The sequence below is a fragment of the Saccopteryx bilineata genome, chromosome 1 (assembly GCF_036850765.1).
Source record: "Saccopteryx bilineata isolate mSacBil1 chromosome 1, mSacBil1_pri_phased_curated, whole genome shotgun sequence".
NCBI lineage: Eukaryota > Metazoa > Chordata > Mammalia > Chiroptera > Emballonuridae > Saccopteryx > Saccopteryx bilineata.
Genome location: NC_089490.1, coordinates 70,476,288 through 70,495,134, shown reverse-complemented (window position 1 = coordinate 70,495,134; position 18,847 = coordinate 70,476,288). Strand labels below are relative to the sequence as shown.

The 18,847-nt window shown below is 39.7% G+C and overlaps 1 protein-coding gene across 2 annotated transcripts in view; it reads left to right on the top strand.

The window, feature by feature from the left end:
- GPR63 (G protein-coupled receptor 63) overlaps positions 1 to 17,230 on the top strand; it is a 62,473-nt gene extending 45,243 nt beyond the window's left edge. For both annotated transcript variants that reach the window (XM_066254350.1, XM_066254353.1), the window contains exon 2: positions 11,661 to 17,230. In XM_066254350.1, the coding sequence (XP_066110447.1) occupies positions 11,811 to 13,070 (1,260 nt within the window). In that variant the 5' untranslated portion in view covers positions 11,661 to 11,810 and the 3' untranslated portion in view covers positions 13,071 to 17,230. The remainder of the gene's footprint in view (positions 1 to 11,660) is intronic.
- Positions 17,231 to 18,847: the final 1,617 nt, after the last annotated feature.

The following is an 18,847-nucleotide window of genomic DNA, read 5'->3' as shown; positions in this document are numbered from 1 at the left end:
CAGAATGGTCACTGTATGGAGATGGAGTTCTTGGCAATCACATGACTATTTCCATGGCCTAGTGACCCTTGCCCTTACCAGATGGGAGAAGGGGTGTTAGTCAAAAACAAAACAAAACAAATAGGTGAATATATTATAATCTAGGAGAGCCGAATTTCCTTTAGAAATTCTGATACATGTATTTTTGGTGACCATCCTTCCATAACCTTATGGTCCCTGCATTTTTATCAGTTGAGTATGTTGGATTCCTCAGGTTTTAGGAGAAAAAAGATTGATCACCATTGCTGTAGTTGATGTGAGTCCACCAAGTGTTTATATGATTAGGATTGTGATTTAAAATAATTCATCTGGCTACAGTTTGATGGGTGGATTTAAAGGGGGAAGACAAGACTGGGGAAGAGAGACTACTATAGTTAGGAGTCTCAGAGGGGTAAGGAGGAGGGAAACAGTTAAGGAACTACTTAGGAGGTAAAATCCGCAGGCTAGAGTGACTGGTTTGCTGTGCTGGTGGAAGGACAGTAAGAAATGGTGTTTGACCTCCTGGGTTTGGTTTACAGTAGATAGATGTCGAGGTCTTTAACTGCAGTTAGGGTTACAGAAGAAGGGTAGTAGTAGTAATACCTTTTTAGATTAGCGTCTCTTTTTCAGTGCTTCAGTGTTTATTAGCTGGGGTTTCCTAGGAACCATAGCTTGAGGCGAAGCTGACATCTGGAAGGCTGTGTTGGGAAGTGTACTCTGTGGGCAGCAAGAGTGAGGGAAGAAAGGAAGTGAGGTAGGGAGGAAGGAAAAGCAAATGCAAAGTAGTGTGTCACTGATCTGGCCACAACTTTGTCAGGTGAGTTGTCTTCTAGATGGACTGTGAAGAACTCTCCATAGGCCTGGTGGTCAGTCAGGTTTGTAAGGAAGAGACATCCTTTCTTTCTGTCTCAAACATGTCCCCAGCCGAAATTCACCCCGTGGAGTGTTGTGATTCCTTCCTTCTTGGATTGGGATAAGGAACCTCTCGGGGCAGCCAGTGGGAAGCAGGTCTCATGCCCAAGAATGTGGCGTGTGATATGAGTTGAGCGGTGGTTGGAGGAGCCAGAACCCGGGCGGGCTGTGTGGGGTCAGACTTGGGCAATCTGCTGAGGTCCGGGCGATTTAGGGAGGCCCAGGGGGCAGGTGGACTGTGTGACAGAGAGAGGCTTGTAAAAGCATCCGAAGCACTTTTCCGACTTCTCTAAACCCTGGTCTCATTTTCTCATTTCCCTTTTTTAGTCTGTAAGAGTATTATAATGCTTTGACTTTTATTATACTGTTTAATTTTTATTACTGCTCAGGTTTTAATCTTAGAGTCATACATTTCCCTCGTTTCTATGAACCTGATGCCTGGGTTCACATAATTTCTAGACTCTGGATTTAACATAATTGTGTTTCTCTATTTATTTATGTAACAGCACCACTGACGGGGTGCTGACTTATAAACTACAGAAATTTATTTTTCACAGTTCAGGAGGCTGGGAGTCTGAGCCCAGATGCCAGCATGGTCATGTGGGGGCCCACTTCCAGACTTCAGACTTGTCACTGTATTCTCATAGTGGAAGGGGCAAGGGAGTTTCCTCATGCTTCCTTTAAAAGGGCTCTAATTCCATTCACGAGTGCTCCGCTCTCATGACATAATCATTTCCCAAAGTCCCACCTCTGCTGCCGTCATATCAGGCTTCTCAACATATGAATTTTGAGGGGACACCAATATTCAGACCAGAGCAACTCTCTGGCGCATAGAGGACAGAAACCTGCCCCGATTGTCACATTCCACAAGGGACTAGTTTCATCTGTTCCCTGTGTATTACTGTGCTGAGATCTGTAGTTTTCTTCCCCAAAATAACAAGATGCACTAAATGTTTCAGTAAAGAATTATAAAGGTAATGCTATAGAATGAACTCTTTTTTTAAGGGTTTCATAAATAAGGAGCAGAAGGAGGCTCCTTATTGGGTTATGAATATGATAACAGAATTTTTGTTAGTGATTCGGTAGCTTTTTGAGTGCATACTGTATGCCAGGATGTTAACTGGATTTCAGGATACTATGCTTCCTATTTCTGTACCTTAGATAGTCTGAGTAAGGCCAGTATTTTGGATTCTCACCTGTTTTCATTCTGCTTATGTCAGTTACAAAATTGCTAGAACACTTGGGTTATCGCATTAGTCCTCTGTGGTCTTTACCTGCAACCAATTGAGTGTTTACTCCTTAAGGAACAGAGGAATCCTAGAGCAGCAGTTGTTTCAAAGTGGTGCTATTCGACCTTTCCCTGCAACCTGGGCTTAGTGGTTTTAAGGTCAACTTTTAGAGCGTTTACAGAGATCTGGGACTGGGAGTAATGTAAGGGCTCTGCTGGGAGCCCTGAGAAGCTTGAGTCCAGGGCCTTTGCTGGGCCCAGTTGTCGAGAGGATCCACAAACTGGGTGGTTTGCTTCTCTTTCCCATGGTTAAAGGCTGTCTCAATGGTTATTCTATTTTAAGCATCACTTTACTGCGGAGCTTTGTGGTAGGCCTGGTTGGTTACAAAGAAGATGGGCTGCAGCCTGCATCTTCAAGGACTTTTACAGGAAGCAGGCGAGGAAAATGTGACAGAATAGTAAAGATCGCTATTGGTTTAATATGAAAAAAATTCTACAAAACCAGAAGTATAAGGAAAATATATTTTGCACTTGTATTTTCAAACCAGAGAGGAAGTCATTTTTTGTGAATTTGGAGTATTCTTCTATCTATCTGTAAATATACATGTACATACATACACACATACATACGCACACACATCTACATACATCTACTGTGGCACTGTGTTGTCAATGTCATTCTGCAAGTTGATTTTTTTCTCTAATGTATATGATGTGTGTTGACTATTCTCTGATATCACTTATATGTTAACTCATGGTTTATGATAGCTGCGTGGTATTTTCCAGTATGTGTGTACTATAGTTCATTTAACTATTACCTAATTGATGAGCATTTGGAAGGGGTCTAAGTTTTTTGCTCTTAATGGTGCAATATCTTTATTTGTATGTTTTTGCTATTTTTTATATAATACAGAATTATAGACAATATTTAAATTGTTTATTTATTTTTATTTTTATTTATTTATTTTTTCTTTCATTTTTCTGAAGCTGGAAACAGGGAGAGACAGTCAGACAGACTCCCGCATGCGCCCGTCCGGGATCCACCTGGCACGCCCACCAGGGGCGACGCTCTGCCCCCCAGGGGGCGATGCTCTGCCCATCCTGGGCGTCACCATGTTGCGACCAGAGCCACTCTAGCACCTGAGGCAGAGGCCACAGAGCCATCCCCAGCGCCCGGGCCATCTTTGCTCCAATGGAGCCTTGGCTGCGGGAGGGGAAGAGAGAGACAGAGAGGAAAGCGCGGTGGAGGGGTGGAGAAGCAAATGGGTGCTTCTCCTATGTGCCCTGGCCGGGAATCAAACCCGGGTCCTCCGCACGCTAGGCCGACGCTCTACTGCTGAGCCAACCGGCCAGGGCCTAAATTGTTTATTGTTAATATTGGGAAATACTTCCTGGTTACTCTCCAGAAAGTTGAACCAGTTGATATTGCCACCAGTGGTATACAATTAAAATACTGATTGCTTCACGTAGTTGAAGTGCTGTAGAAAGAGCATGGTTATAACATGCTGTATTATGATGGCATTTCATATTTCATAATCCATTTCCATCTATCTTATCTAATCCTCACAACCACTCTATGGTGTATGTGATTTTATATATGCATTTTAATAGAGATTCATTGAATCTGTAAATCACTTTGGGTAGTATGGGTATTTTAATAATACTAACTCTTCCAATCATGAACATGGGATGTCTTTCTCTCTGTGTCTTCTTCAGTTTCTTTCATCAAAGCCTTTTAGCTTTCGGCGTATGGGTCTTTTGCCTCTTTTGTTAAACTTCATGATATTATAAATAAAATTGCTTTTTAAATTTCTCTTTCAGATAGTTTGTTAGTGTATAGAAACACAACTGATTTTCGTATTATGATTTTGTGTCCTGCAACTTTACTGAATCTGTGTATTAGGTATTCTTAGTGTGTGTATGTGGAGTCTTCAGGGTTTTCTATATATAGGTTCATGTCATCTGGAAGTAGAGACAGTTTTCCTTCTGTTCCAACTTTATTTCTTTTATTTATTTTTCTGGCCTAATTACTAAATAGGACTTTTAGCACTATACTGAGTAGAAGTGGTGAGAGTGGGCATCATTGTCTTGTTCCTGATCGTAGAGGAAAGGCTTTTTATTTTCATCTTTGAGCACGATATTAGCTGTGGGCTTGCCATCTATGGCTTTGATTATGTTGAGGTACTGTCCTTCTATGCTAGATTTGTTGAGTTTTAACAGGAAAGGATGTTGAATTTTTTTCAAATGTTTTTTATATGTCTATTGAAATGATCATATTTTTGTCCTTTATTCTGTAAATGTGGTATATCTGATTTATTGATTTGCATACATTGAAACATCCTTGCATCCTGAGGCTAAATCCCACTTGATCATAGTGTATGAGCTTTTTAACATGCTCTTTAATTATTTTGCTATTATATTGTTAAGGATTTTTGCACCAATGTTCATTAGGGTTATTAGCCTGTAATTTTCTTTCCTTATGTCCTTGTCTGGCTTCAGTATCAGGGTGGCCTTGTAAAATGAATTTGGAAGTGTTTCTTCCCTTTAATTTTTGGGAAGAATTTGAGGAGGGTTGGTATTAATTCTTTAAATGTTCGATAGAATTCTCCAGTGAAGCCGTTTCGTGCATTAGGTTATGAATGTGATAACAGAATTTTTTTGCTAGTGATTCAGTAGCTTTTTGAGTGCATACTGTATGCCAGGATGTGAACTGGATTTCAGGATACTATGCTGAGCAAAAAGAAAAATATCACATCACTGCTGTCCTAGAGTTTGCTCTCCAGCTAGGGCAGGGGCAGAGTGGGGTGGGTGTAGGCACAGGCATGAGTCGAGGGACATTGTAAAGTGATTGTGGATCGAGTGTGATCAACAAGAAGTACATGTTAAAATGAGACCATAGAATAGTGGTGGGGATTGGCTTGGTCAGGGGACCAGGGAAAATTTCCATGCTAGTGGAAGAGAAAGAACTCACAAAGTGAATGGGGAATAGGGATGGGTAGCAGGTGGTGGTTTATTCATTTGACAGTTTACTGAACATCAACTGTGTGGCAGGGACAGTTGTAGGTGCTGGGAATTCAGTTGTGAATAAATAACCCAGACAAAATTTTCTGCTTTCTGAGCATTGTTGGTAGTTTGGACAGGACGAGGTAGATGGGTTGGAGAGAGGTGGCCTGATAGGAACAGTATTTACGAGTTAAAATGTACAGTTCTTGGGGGATGGAATAAATGAGAGCTGAGAGTGGAAGATGGGAAAGTGACTGTTAGGTTTCTGGCTTGTATAACCAGATGGGTGGCGATCTAGTTCCTGAGCATGGGAACATTGGTGTGGGGCAGATTAGAGTGGGCAGGGGCCGTCCTGTTAAGTTGAATTTGGACATGCAGAGCTTGAGGTGCCCTTGAGCTATTCTAGTGGAGATGTTAAAGGAGCAGTTGGGTACATAAGGCTGAAACTCAGAAGTGAGCTTTGGGCCATGAAAACGCATTTGTCAGGTATCTGCATGCTGGTAATAGAAGGAGTGGGCAGGAGGAGATTGCTTATGGCATGAGAAGAAAAGGGCAAAGCTCCGAAAACTTTAAAAAACATTTTTAAACGTGTTTCTAAAATCAGACTAAATTATAACTGCTTTTAATTAGCGTGTGGATTTCAGTCTGAGAGCCCATGTAGTTACTCCCTTAGGCATAAAAAACAAAGCAAAACTTTTTTTTTTTTTTGTATTTTTCTGAAGCTGGAAACGGGGAGAGACAGTCAGACAGACTCCCGCATGCGCCCGACCGGGATCCACCCGGCACGCCCACCAGGGGCGACGCTCTGCCCACCAGGGGGCAATGCTCTGCCCCTCCGGGGGGTCGCTCTGCCACGACCAGAGCCACTCTAGCGCCTGGGGCAGAGGCCAAGGAGCCATCCCCAGCGCCCGGGCCATCTTTGCTCCAATGGAGCCTTGGCTGCGAGAGGGGAAGAGAGATAGAGAGGAAGGAGGGTGGGGAGTGGAGAAGCAAATGGGCGCTTCTCCTATGTGCCCTGGCGGGGAATCAAACCCGGGTCCCCCGCACGCAAGGCCGACGCTCTACCACTGAGCCAACCGGCCAGGGCCAACAAAGCAAAACTTTTCACCCTTGTCCTGTGCCTATAGTTTATAGGCGATAACAGGAGATACTCAAGTTTCGCCATGGCAGTTACAGATCCAGGCAGACTTGTGATTTGTTTTAAGATTCCATGTTCATTATCTAATAACTAAGACTTGGTATTTCACTCCAGATGTAAGAAACATCAATGGCTGGTAGGTAATGTATCTGTGGATTATTCAAAAAGGCTGATGAAGTTAAATTGGCCGGCATTTTCCCCAGTTCCAGTTTCAAGGCAGGTAAAGATTCACAGCAGAACAACGCCTTAATGAATGTGAATTCAAGAGTAAAAATAGATTTAAGAGACAAAAGGAATATGAATAAAACCTGTCACCGTGGGGCTCATCATTATTTTTGATTTTTATATTTCTAGAAAAGGTCCAGATGGTTAATCTGTTAGCCATTTAAAAATACATTTTCCCAGTTTTTAATTATAATTCATATACTTTTCCATTAAATGCTGACCTTTCTTGTCACTTGGGTTTCAGTTTTAATTGTCATCAGGTCACTTGGAATATTCTCCTTGAAACAGAGCTCTTGCTGGCATTTAGTTTAATTTCTCCTTAGTATTTGTGGGGGAAAGTAACATGAATGCAAATAAGTCCTCATGCTTAATAATCTAATTTTAAAAATGTCCATGGAAGAACTAAATGTTCCTTCATGAGAAAAATACTTTTTTTTTTTTGTGGTGAACATTCTGGTTGGAATTAGAAATATATCAGAAATGGAACAGTGGTATAAATAGGACACTGCTTATAGTTCATACTTAAAATGTTCACACAGTATTTCCCCTTTAGTTTTATTACATACAGGGTTTAAGTTAGATATACCTTGAAAATAAGAGAAATGTTAGTGCAGTGATGATATTCTTCTTATAAAAATAACTTTAAATGAGTCCTGCCCTACACCAATAAAGATTTGGTGGTATGAAGGGAGGAAAGATAATTCAGAGGTACTATGACAGCTCCCTAATCTATTTTAATAGAAAATTAGGAGTTAATATATAACATTGATAAATCAAAAAGTAGCAATTTCTTCATGTTGTTTAGCTATATAAGGAAGAACTAGAAAAAAACAACTACTTTAAAATAATTTAAAATGACTACCTCCAGAAGCAGGAACTGAATGGTGGAAAGTGGTACAGAGTCTGTCAATCTAAAACTTAATTGATTATCTTAAAAATTGACACCTTGAGGGTATTATACTAAGTGAAATAAACCAGACAAAGAAAGACAAATAGCATATGTCTTTCTATACAAAAGATGTCTTTCCATAGAAAATATGATACAAAAAATGTTGAATGCAAGCTCTAATAAAATAAAATAAAATTATGTGCATATATCATATACATAAATATTTAAATGAATAAAGAAAAAACTCCTTGACCTCACAAAATATAGTGAAAATGATTACTAAATATTTATTGCACTGTCTGCAAAGCATAGTAGTCATAGGGGACAATGGAATTAGTAAGATCTCAGCCTTCTAGGAGATTATAATCATTTCACAGAATAAAACAAGTATATAAAGTACTCTGGTAGCATGTTAGACTAAGGGACAAAAACTAAGAGAATAAACACTGCAGACTGCATTGCCCGTTCCAGCCATCGATGCCCAGTAATTGTGACATTTGTGGCATACTCCAAACATAAAGCACTGTACTTGTATCATTAACCTAGTTACTCCCATGCTGTTTCTGTAGATGCTGTAAGAAGAGAGAAAAAGCCACGAATTCAGTTACTTCTGCCCTACTTGAGCTTTATATGTACACATACATGTGGGCTTTGTATATATAAATATATATGTGTGCATGAATATACAAACATATGCACACATTTACACAAAATTTCAAGTTTGGCTTACTTGGAAAATGTAGTAAGAGTTTCTACCAAATGGCAAATAAAGACTAGCCTAGACTAGGTTTAACATTAGGACTTTAGTACAAATATTACCAACCTGAACCAATTTTCTAGTTCTCATGTTGCTATTGTCTCTTTTCCTTTGGATATAAGATACAGCATGGTGGCTATAGTTAACAGTGCTGCACTGTATATGTTAAAGTTGCTAAGAGAGTAGATTTTAAAAGTTTTCATCACAATACAAATAACTTTAACTGTATATGATGACAGATGTTAACTAGACTTACTGTGATCATTTTACAATGTATACAAATATCAAATCATTATGTTGTACACCTGAAATAAAGTTAATGCTGTATGTCAGTTGTGTGTGTGAGTACATATATGTCTGTGTGTCTGTGTGTATATATGGATGTATATATACTATACATATATATGTAAATAAAATATATACATACATATATATAGATATATATATACACCGTATTTTTCACTCCATAGGACACATCTGACCATAAGACACACCTAGGGTTTTAAGGAGGAAAATAAGAAAAAAAAATATTCTGAACCAAATGGTATGTTAAAATATTTAATAAAATACCATATTTTTTGCTCCATAAGATGCACAGGCATTTCCCCCTCCACTTTTGGGGTAAAAAAGTACATCTTATGGAGCAAAAAATACAGCATTTATATCTATATATACTATATATATTTTCCCTAGGGAAAGCAAGCTATATTTATTCAAAAACTATAGAAGTTTATAATACAAATCTAACAAAATTAGTTTATAAAAATTAAGTGCCTCATATGTATCCAAATTCCGACCAAATCAAGGCAATAATTCAATGTACAGAAAGGTTATTGTACAGCCCAAGGAGCAAAAAGTAATAAACAGAAATGTCTTGTCAGTATAGATGCTACATGAACATATAAATCTACTGTTTTAGCATAACATGAACATTACTAAGTATATGTGTTGGCCAGCCTTTTCCAACATTAAAGTAGTAAATGTTTTATACTTTTAAAAAACATACTTTGTATAAAACCTTTAATCATGTACATAATAAGCTCTAACAGGTGTGAACCATGTAAAATTAATGCTGTATGTCAATTATATTTTAATAAAAAATAAAAGATAAAGTGTGTACTGCTTCAGGATGAATATATGTTTGTTTACTTGGTCAAGGGCAAGATACACATTTGCCTGTTGATAATTTTTCTCTATAGATAGACTTTTATTGAGGCTGACTTAGGTTGTAAGCACAGTCTTGATCTTCTTTATATGTATAAATATATTGAGGTAGTTCTAAAGAGATTATGGTAATTATGGTGATAGCTTTCTAACTACCACTGCCCCTAATCATTGGCCCTTTGTGGCTAATAAAATTTGAGAGTCACTAGCATAATGTGGCATCTTATCCAGGTACGTTTTGCATTTCAAAGTGAAAATGTGAAGATAACATCTCATAAGGATAAGATATTAAGCTATAAGAGCGAGATAATTAGTAAAATTAATATTTTGAAAAAGCAGATTATTATTCTCCTTATTCATAAAGGCAGCCCTGACAACAGAGGAGTATGATGGAGCCCATGATTTAGCTTTACTACTGCATCTTAGGTCGGTCAAATGGGCTGCCTCCAACTCTATACCCTAAGAAAGGAGTAAATGAATTTTTGATATTGACCCCTAAAATTATGACCATTCTAAGTCCAAATAATAAGCAAGTTACAGTGTTATTTTAAGCTTCCATGCATTTATTTTACTCCAAACTTTGGGATTTATTAAAGGAACCTTCCCCAAAATCCAAAGAGAAGTTATCCCTGTAAGAAAGAAGGAAGAACCCACATGACAAAAATGGGGTAGTAAAGTGGTAGACTAATAAAGCCCCCTACAAAAATCTTTGGGGTGCAGAATTTGAGGGTGAGGATAAGAGAAAGGTGATAGGAAACTTTTTGGAGCAAGATAATCAAATATATGTAAGTTTTCTGGAATAGTTTCCCTACTGTTGAATATTTTTCTGGACATCCCCTTTAGAAATCCCATCTTTATTATTTGGTTGACATCTATCAAGTTGCTAACACACAAGTCAATTTTAGGAAGAAATACAAAAGGAGTATTTGTGCCTGACCAGGTGGTGATGCAGTGGATAGAGCATCGGACTGAGATGTGGAGGACCCAGGTTCGAGACCTCGAGGTCGCCAGCTTCAGCGCTGGCTCATCTGGTTTGAGCAAGGGGTTACTTGGTCTGCTGAAGGCCCGCGGTCAAGGCACATATGAGAAAGCAATCAATGAACAACTAAGGTGTTGCAGTGAAAAACTAATGATTGATGCTTCTCATCTCTTTCCATTCCTGCCTGTCTGTCCCTGTCTATCCCTCTCTCTCTCTCTCTCCCTGTCCCTGTAAAAAAAAAAAAAAAAAAAAAAAAAAAGAGTATTTGTATCAGGAAATAGCAGATAGAAATTGGTGTCATGAGAAAGAAGAGAGAGTACAAGAAGCAAAGAGAGCTTTGGAAGAAGAAAGGATTCTTGAAAATACGATCAAGAATTTTTACTTATACTTTTTCTTGTCCTTTTTTTTTTTTTTTTTTGTATTTTTTCAGAGTGAGAAGGGACAGACAGACTCCTGCATGCACCTGACTGGGATCCACCCGGCATGCCCACCAGGGGATGATGCTCAGCCTATCTGGGGCATTGCTGCACCTAGAGCCATTCTAGTGCCTGAGGCGGAGGCCATAGAGCCATCCTCAGAGCCTGGGCCAACTTTGCTCCCATGGAGCCTTGGCTGCAGGAGGGGAAGAGAGAAATAGAGAGAAAGGAGTGGGGGAAGGGTGGAGAAGCAAATGGGTGCTTCTTCTGTGTGCTCTGGCCAGGAATCAAACCCAGGACTTCCACACACTGGGCCAATGCTCTACCACTGAGCCAACCGGCCAGGGCTTTCTTGTCCTTTTGAGTAACTTTTCTGAGATGGTGATGGTGTGATTTCTGGGAAAAAGCACAGAGAAATAGAAAGCTATGAAACTGTTTTAGACCTTTATAGAAGATAACCTAGTAACTACTTATAAGGGTGTTAGAACAAAAGTGTTAAATAGAAAACCAAGTTCATGTTTTCCTCTAGTTTTGTGCTAATGTAAAAATGGAATATGAACCTGTACCAAAGAGCTATTAAGAAAAATATTAGTACTCCGGAGAACCAGATATTGAAATCTGTGTCAGTGGTGACTGTGGGAATGCCATGCCACTATTGGAAATTTAAAAGAAAAATTAACAATAAGGTTCTAACTTTGACTTTGAAGCAGTAATACATTTTGATTCTTTCCCCTTTTACTTCATATATGGATATTACGAAATTTCTGTCATGGTTGACTAAAAGTATAACAACAGAACAACAGTGTTTTAGTGCTGACTGTGCTAGAGTCTTAAATATTTTTAAAGTCAAGCTGACCCTTCATGATGAAAGGTAAAGTCAAATGTTGACAAAGCCCATTTCTCACTTTTCATGTTTTGGGCTTATTTTCAGGCAAAAGGATTCCTGTGGAAGATGGAACTCTTTGTCTGTTTGCCAGAATGTGTTTCCAAGCCCATCGGTGAAACATGATACTGCTGCTCATTGTTGAGATGCTTGAAGAACACCCACTTATCTGCCGACACCTTCCGTCCTACTGAAACCATGGTCTTCTCCCCAGTGTTGACTGCGTCTCATCCTGGGGCAACCAACACAACGTTCATAGTCTATGAAAACACGTACATGAATATTACGGCCCCTCCCCCATTCCAGCATCCTGGCATTGGTCCTCTGCTTAGATACAATTTTGAAACCGTGGCTCCCACAGGGATGAGTTCCCTGACCGTGAATAGCACAGCTGTACCCCCAACACCAGCAGTTTATAAGAGCCTAAACTTGCCTCTCCAAATCATCCTTTCTGCTATAATGATATTTATTCTCTTTGTGTCTTTTCTTGGGAACTTGGTGGTTTGCCTCATGGTTTACCAAAAAGCAGCCATGCGATCTGCCATTAACATCCTCCTTGCCAGCCTGGCGTTTGCAGATATGTTGCTCGCCGTGCTGAACATGCCCTTTGCCTTGGTAACTATTCTTACCACCAGGTGGATTTTCGGGAAATTCTTCTGTAGGGTATCTGCTATGTTTTTCTGGTTGTTTGTGATTGAGGGGGTAGCCATCCTGCTCATCATTAGCATCGATAGGTTCCTTATTATAGTCCAGAAGCAGGATAAGCTAAATCCGTACAGGGCTAAGGTTCTGATTGCAGTTTCTTGGGCGACTTCCTTTTGCATAGCTTTCCCTTTGGCCGTAGGGAACCCTGACCTGCAGGTACCTTCGCGAGCCCCCCAGTGCGTGTTTGGGTACACAACCAATCCGGGTTACCAGGCTTATGTGATTTTGATTTCTCTTATTTCTTTCTTCATACCCTTCCTGGTGATCCTATATTCGTTTATGGGCATCCTCAACACTCTCCGGCACAATGCCTTGAGGATCCATAGCTACCCTGAGGGTATATGCCTCAGCCAGGCCAGCAAGCTGGGTCTCATGAGCCTACAAAGACCGTTTCAGATGAGCATTGACATGGGCTTTAAAACACGTGCCTTCACCACCATTCTGATTCTCTTTGCTGTCTTCATTGTCTGCTGGGCCCCGTTCACCACTTACAGCCTTGTGGCAACGTTCAGTAAGCACTTTTACTATAAGCACAACTTTTTTGAGATTAGCACCTGGCTACTTTGGCTCTGCTACCTCAAGTCTGCATTGAACCCACTGATTTACTACTGGAGGATTAAGAAATTTCATGATGCCTGCCTGGACATGATGCCCAAGTCCTTCAAGTTCTTGCCGCGGCTCCCTGGTCACACAAGGCGACGGATACGCCCCAGTGCTGTCTACGTGTGCGGAGAGCATCGGACAGTGGTGTGACTGTCGGAGCTGCCTGACAGTCTGACTGATGGTTGTTCTTTATCTGACTCTGAATTTTCTTTCACTTGGCTTTTCCACATACACTTTATTGTTTTTGATAGGTTTGTGTATAAGTGTGTGCATTTGTGTGTGTGTGTGTGTGCAGTTTAATGAAAGAAGGGTGACTAGTTATAATTCCAAGGATACACAATAGGGAAGAGAGCACAAATGTTACCTCCAGGGTTCAAGAGAAATCCTCAACATATGATGGGGAGATGGTGATTTGTTTCTCTGGCTGGTTTTGTTTTGGGTGTAGGAATCAGGATCGTGCTTTATTGAGCCTGTGGTCACACTGAATTGTCGGGGTTTTGTATGCTGCTCAGGTGCGCTTAGTTGAGTTTATTCATTCTTTTTCTTCTGGAAGACGCTGCTGCTTTTTGCCATCGTATTGGAGCCAAGAACCACGTACATCTCAGAAGATGGATATTTACTTTTATTTTAAAGAATAACCTAAGGGGGTTAGTGACATTTGGAAGGTCTTTAATAGTTACCTTGGTGCACTTTAAGAAACAATGTACAAACTAATTCAGTCATGTTTTTCAGAATTCTTTTTATACATGTCATGTTGTGCTTTAGGAAACATTGCGTTATCATTTCTAGGAAGATAGTTTTAAAAAAATGTTTTATCTGCATGTACAGTTTTAAAGGAGAGGACATAGAGGTGGAGAAATTTTTCTAAGCACAATAACAATTTTTTAGAGCAATAGGGCAAAGTCAAGAACAAAGTGTACCCTTGCAGATTTAAATGGGGTGCAGAGAGGGTGGCTGGTGTGGGCTGCACGGATTCCTTTTACTCGCATATTCTCACCGAGCCCAGCAGGGAGAAGGGCCTGCCACTTCCTGGACACCTACCATGTGTCAGGCACTGTGCATGGTTTTATCCTCAGCGTCCTGTGAGGGAGGTGGTATTTCTTCCTTTTTACGGGCAAAGAAAGCAAGTCTCAGAGATTACAATCCTACCCAAGCTTAGTGGTAGAGCTGGGATCCAAAAACCATCATCTCTCCAAGTCCCGAAGCTGTGCTGTTTCACTGTGCCACACCGACACATGCAGTTTAGAGGTCTCATGGTCAAGAGGGCACTTATAGAGCCTTTTATTACTTTTAAGACTATAAAACCTTTTAAAAAATTACTTCATTTTTTATTACCAAAAGAATGTGAAACCATTGCAGAAAGTCTGGGAAATACAGAAATAAAGTGAAATCTCTCACAGCCACCCTGTCCCAGTGGAACTGGAAAATCATTGGGTAAATAGGGTGATCCATCAGGGAATAAGGTGACTTTCATGGTTCACAAAAGAAGTGGCTGATGATGAAGGAGATGTTAAATACCTCTGTATATAGGTCTTGGTCTTGTGGGTGTGGAGGTTTCCAGTTGTTCAGCTGTTCTCGAATGTTCCAGGGCTTCTAGAACAGCACTGTTATCTGTGTTTGCCCGTAGCAGAGCTGGAGTTTGTGAGTGTGTCAGTGGTGAGTCTGCTACAAAGAAGCAAAGATAAGCCCTGGTCCAAATGTAGATAGAGCAGCTTGTAATAGGGCATGCTGGGGTTTCCAGTTATTTTCTCTTGCTGATGACCCGACTCACTAGGTGCATCCAGACCTGCTGGTCGCCTTCTCTCTGAAACCAGATTCGCTTTCTACAATAGCGGACAGGTGCAGGACTGCCGATGAAAGTGGCAAGGGCTGAAAGTGTAGCTCTCGGCTACAACAGGGGCTTTATAAATGAGTGAGTGAACCAGGAACATTTTTTGGATTTACAGCACCTTTTTGGGAGTTTTAGTGCTTTGTGAACCTGTGGGAAAAATGAGCCTCTGTTTCTTCAGTTGTGTAACCAGAGAGTTGGATCAGATGACCCTAAGGTCTGGCCCAACTATTGATAGGATGTGATTTCCTCCCTGTGAGGGGGGTGAATTTTGAAGAACCCAGTATCAGTGATGTCAGGCTCACACTTCGGTCTCCAGTATTATTTCTTTACATTTTATTTTATTAGCTATTTCTTAGCATTGAACAGCTGAAGAGCACGTGACGCGGTACCAGGATTTAGGACTTTGGAAGGTTGATGACATCGCAAAGGACCTGGGAAACCCCACTCTTGCCATTGGTTCGGTGTTGGAACTCATTTTCCAGTAAAGGAACATTTTTTTTGGACTCAAACATAGATATTATTTAACATGTTGTTTTGGGATCACCTGATGATAGTCACCTACCTCTTTGGTTTCTACTTATATTATCCGTAAGTAACAATTGTTGTGTTCATAAGAACCTTCTAGATCATAAACACTACAGTAGGCACTAGTAGCACATTGAAGTGTGTCATGCTTTCCATTCTCAGTATAGACTGGATTTCAAGCAGATACTCATAAATGTATTTGAAATTAGACTTTCTCTAAGGGAAGTCAGCATGCTCCGTATTGCTCTTACATATACTGGCAGTAGGTCTTGAGACTCCTTTTTGGTGGGAGTTGAAACTGAGCTTTTGTTTCCTTTGTCTTTTTTTTTATGAGCAGTCCTTCGGTACCTGTGTGCTGCTTGGTAGGCAGTGCATCATTCGGGGAGAGCTCTGGAGAGCCCAGTGAGATGCTCAGAGTTTGTGAAAGGAAAAAGGAAGAAAGGGGCCTTTATGAGAATTCAGCCACCGTGATTGGCAGTTCTCTTTACACTGGATATTCTTGATCAGATGACAGTTTACAAAACATTTTGAACATTTTTGTTACATATACAATTTGAAAGCTTAGAAAAGAAGTACTGTGGAGTACCTTTGAAAAGTTTAAGTGCAGACTCATTTGTTGCCTAGTCCCCTCTGTTTTCTCGAGGGGAAAATAAATACCACTACTAATTATCACCACTGACTGACATACTCAGAAATGCTTTTCTTTTTTCTTTTCCTGCTGGCTCATAAGTAAGAAGCATGAAAGACATAGTGAACTATTTGTGGTCAAAAAGAAATCTCCCGTTGTCTGGAGGAGTGATAATCCAACCTGACTATGAATATATGTCTAAGGACCCCCGGGGGTGGGGTGGTTAACAGTCCAGATGCCCCGAATGCCCAGGGGGGCCGGGCCGGGCCCAGGAATGCAAACTTGCACTCCGCTGAGCACCCTGCCTGATTCTGGTGCAGGTGGTCCTTGGGGATGGTGGTCCCCCTTCAGATGCAGAAACACTGCTTTTGAAAATAATCCCATCTCAATATTTTATTCAAAAACATCCCATCGGTGTTGGAAGCCATCATCTTATAGTGCATGGGTAGTCCGCATCGGAGGAGAATCTTATTGTGCCTGTTTGCCAGCATGGGTGTTAGTGTGGGGTCTCCCTGGTATTAGCTTTCTCTTTTTTCAACTGGCAAAATTCTAATAAACCATCTTGTTTCACAGTAGAGCAAAAGGAGTGACTTAATATTTGCAAGTCACGACTTTCCGGAATCGAATTCCTCTAAGAGCTTCTTTTCTCCTAGACGGGTGTCTTTGTTGTCTGTAAGCTTCTGAGGGGTCTGAGGGAAATGTGAAGTCGCCTAATTCCTAGTGCTCTGCTTACACCCGTCGTGTGCAGCCGAAGCATGAGGAAAATGAGATAACCTTTGCAATCTGTGTATTTTGTTTGCTAGCAAAGATATTTAATTTTTTCTTGGTCTTTGCTTTTGTTTACATGAAAATACTTATGTATATATCACAGAAAAATTTTCTGCTTGCTTGACCTTTTATTTTGCCATGGTTTCAAATTTAAGGTTAAAGGACTGCTTAATTCAAGTTTATTTTCTCAGCCATAGTCCTTCTAAACTGCCTTCATTGAAAACTCAGTTTTTATAATAAAAATATTAAAACACGTATTTGTTACTACAAATAAATGGTAATACATTTCTTAGCTATATATTGGTACTAGTACTTTGTAATTAAAAATAATTTATTTTACAATAGTACCTGACCTTTATGGGAAAAAACCCACTTTGAATTTTGGGCAGTTACTATTCAAAAATTAAACGTTATGGCTATTTGTGCATATTCTTAGTACAACCAGGAAAAGTGCTCCCAATAAGAAAATGAATAAATGTTTAACATTTCTAAAAGTGGAGTATTTTTTTGGACTACTTCATCTTAGAAAATTTGTCATGAATAATGCCTTCTGTTAAATTAAAATTTGACTTTAGTTTCAAATCCTGTTTCCTTTGGGCTCTTATTTTTCAAACTAGTTCTCAAAACCTGTGTGTATGTGTAATTGTACTCTAGTTTTAAAAGTTTTTAGGATAGTTAAGAAGAAATAAAACTTAGCAAGAGATCATTAATACTAAGAAACCGTTTTAAGAGCTTTTGTCTGGGAGAGTTATAAAAATTTTACTGCTGAGTCATTTAAAACTAGATTGTCACTTGGTAAATCAGTGACAGTATCTGCTTCTATTTTGACAGAATGATTTCATACTGTGTTTCCATTTTTTTAAAATTGAATTTATTAATGTAACACTATGTGGGGTTTAGTGCCCAGTTCTACAACATATCTCAGCAATGGATTATTGTGTGTTTACCTCCCTCCCAAAGTCAAGTCTTTGTCCATCACCATTTATGCCCCCATCTCTTCCTCCACCTCGCCCCTCCATTCCTAAAATCTAAGGCCTATCTAAAAGCAACTTTTAAATCCATAAGAAATAACATTTGTTTGTATATGAGTTTCAGTTTTTTTTTCAATCAGACATGGAGTTTTATTTTCTCTTTTTCCCCCCTGTGCAGTAGCTAATAATATTTCTTTAAAGTTATTAAAGAAGGTTAATTTACAAAAGAAGGTTGTCATTGAATCTATACTTGATAGTTTCTTCTGAAACAGAAAGGTAAGTATAGCAAAATAGAGGAACATGTTAAACTAAAAACATTTTCACATCTACCAAGAAAATAATAAACCCCACTCAACTCATTCATAGTAAAGAGAACCTTTAGGAGCAATTTCTTCCTTATGGATCAAGGTCCAGTCAGATTTAATGCAAAAAGATAAAAAGATACATTCCTTAGCTACTTCAGTCAGCGCTAAACCAGAGAAGCAGAACTAGTAGAAGATACTTATTAAGAGATTCATTGCAAGAATTAGCTTACGTGATTGTGGGGTCGGTTAAGCAAATCTGAAATCTGAAGGGCAGGGCATCAGGTAGAGCTGGCTGGAAATCGCAGGCTGTTGTGCACAGGTGGAATTTCTTCTTTCTCAAAGAAGCCTCCGTTCTGCTTTGAAGGCCTTTCAACTGGTGGAACCAGGCCCACCAGCTTATCTGGGATAATCTTTCTTAATGTGGGCTGATTAGGGACTCTCATTGTATCTACAAAATGCCTTCATAGCAACACTTAGGTTAGTGTTTGATGAAATAATGGGGTTATGTAGACTGCGCAGATTGACACATTACAACATCATCACAGTGGGGATGTCCAAATTGATAATGAAATTCTCCTGTCATGCTGTGGTGGTAGTCTACAAAAGGGATGTACATTCTAACTGTGTCATATTTAGAGTCACACAATCACAGAGCCCAGCATTTATCCTTGACTAAGTGTATCTGTTTTGTACCTTCTTAAAAAGAAGTAATAATCAATGGATATAATGATTATGTAAAAAACTTTCTAGGTGAGCTTTCATTATTTGTGATACTTGTCAGGGATGATGCATTTTAAGGAATTTGGAAGCATTTATGGTTATAACATTATTTTGATTCTGAGCATGAGAGTGCAAATCATGATAATAAAGATGGTGCCATTTTTTGCCTACTTATTGTA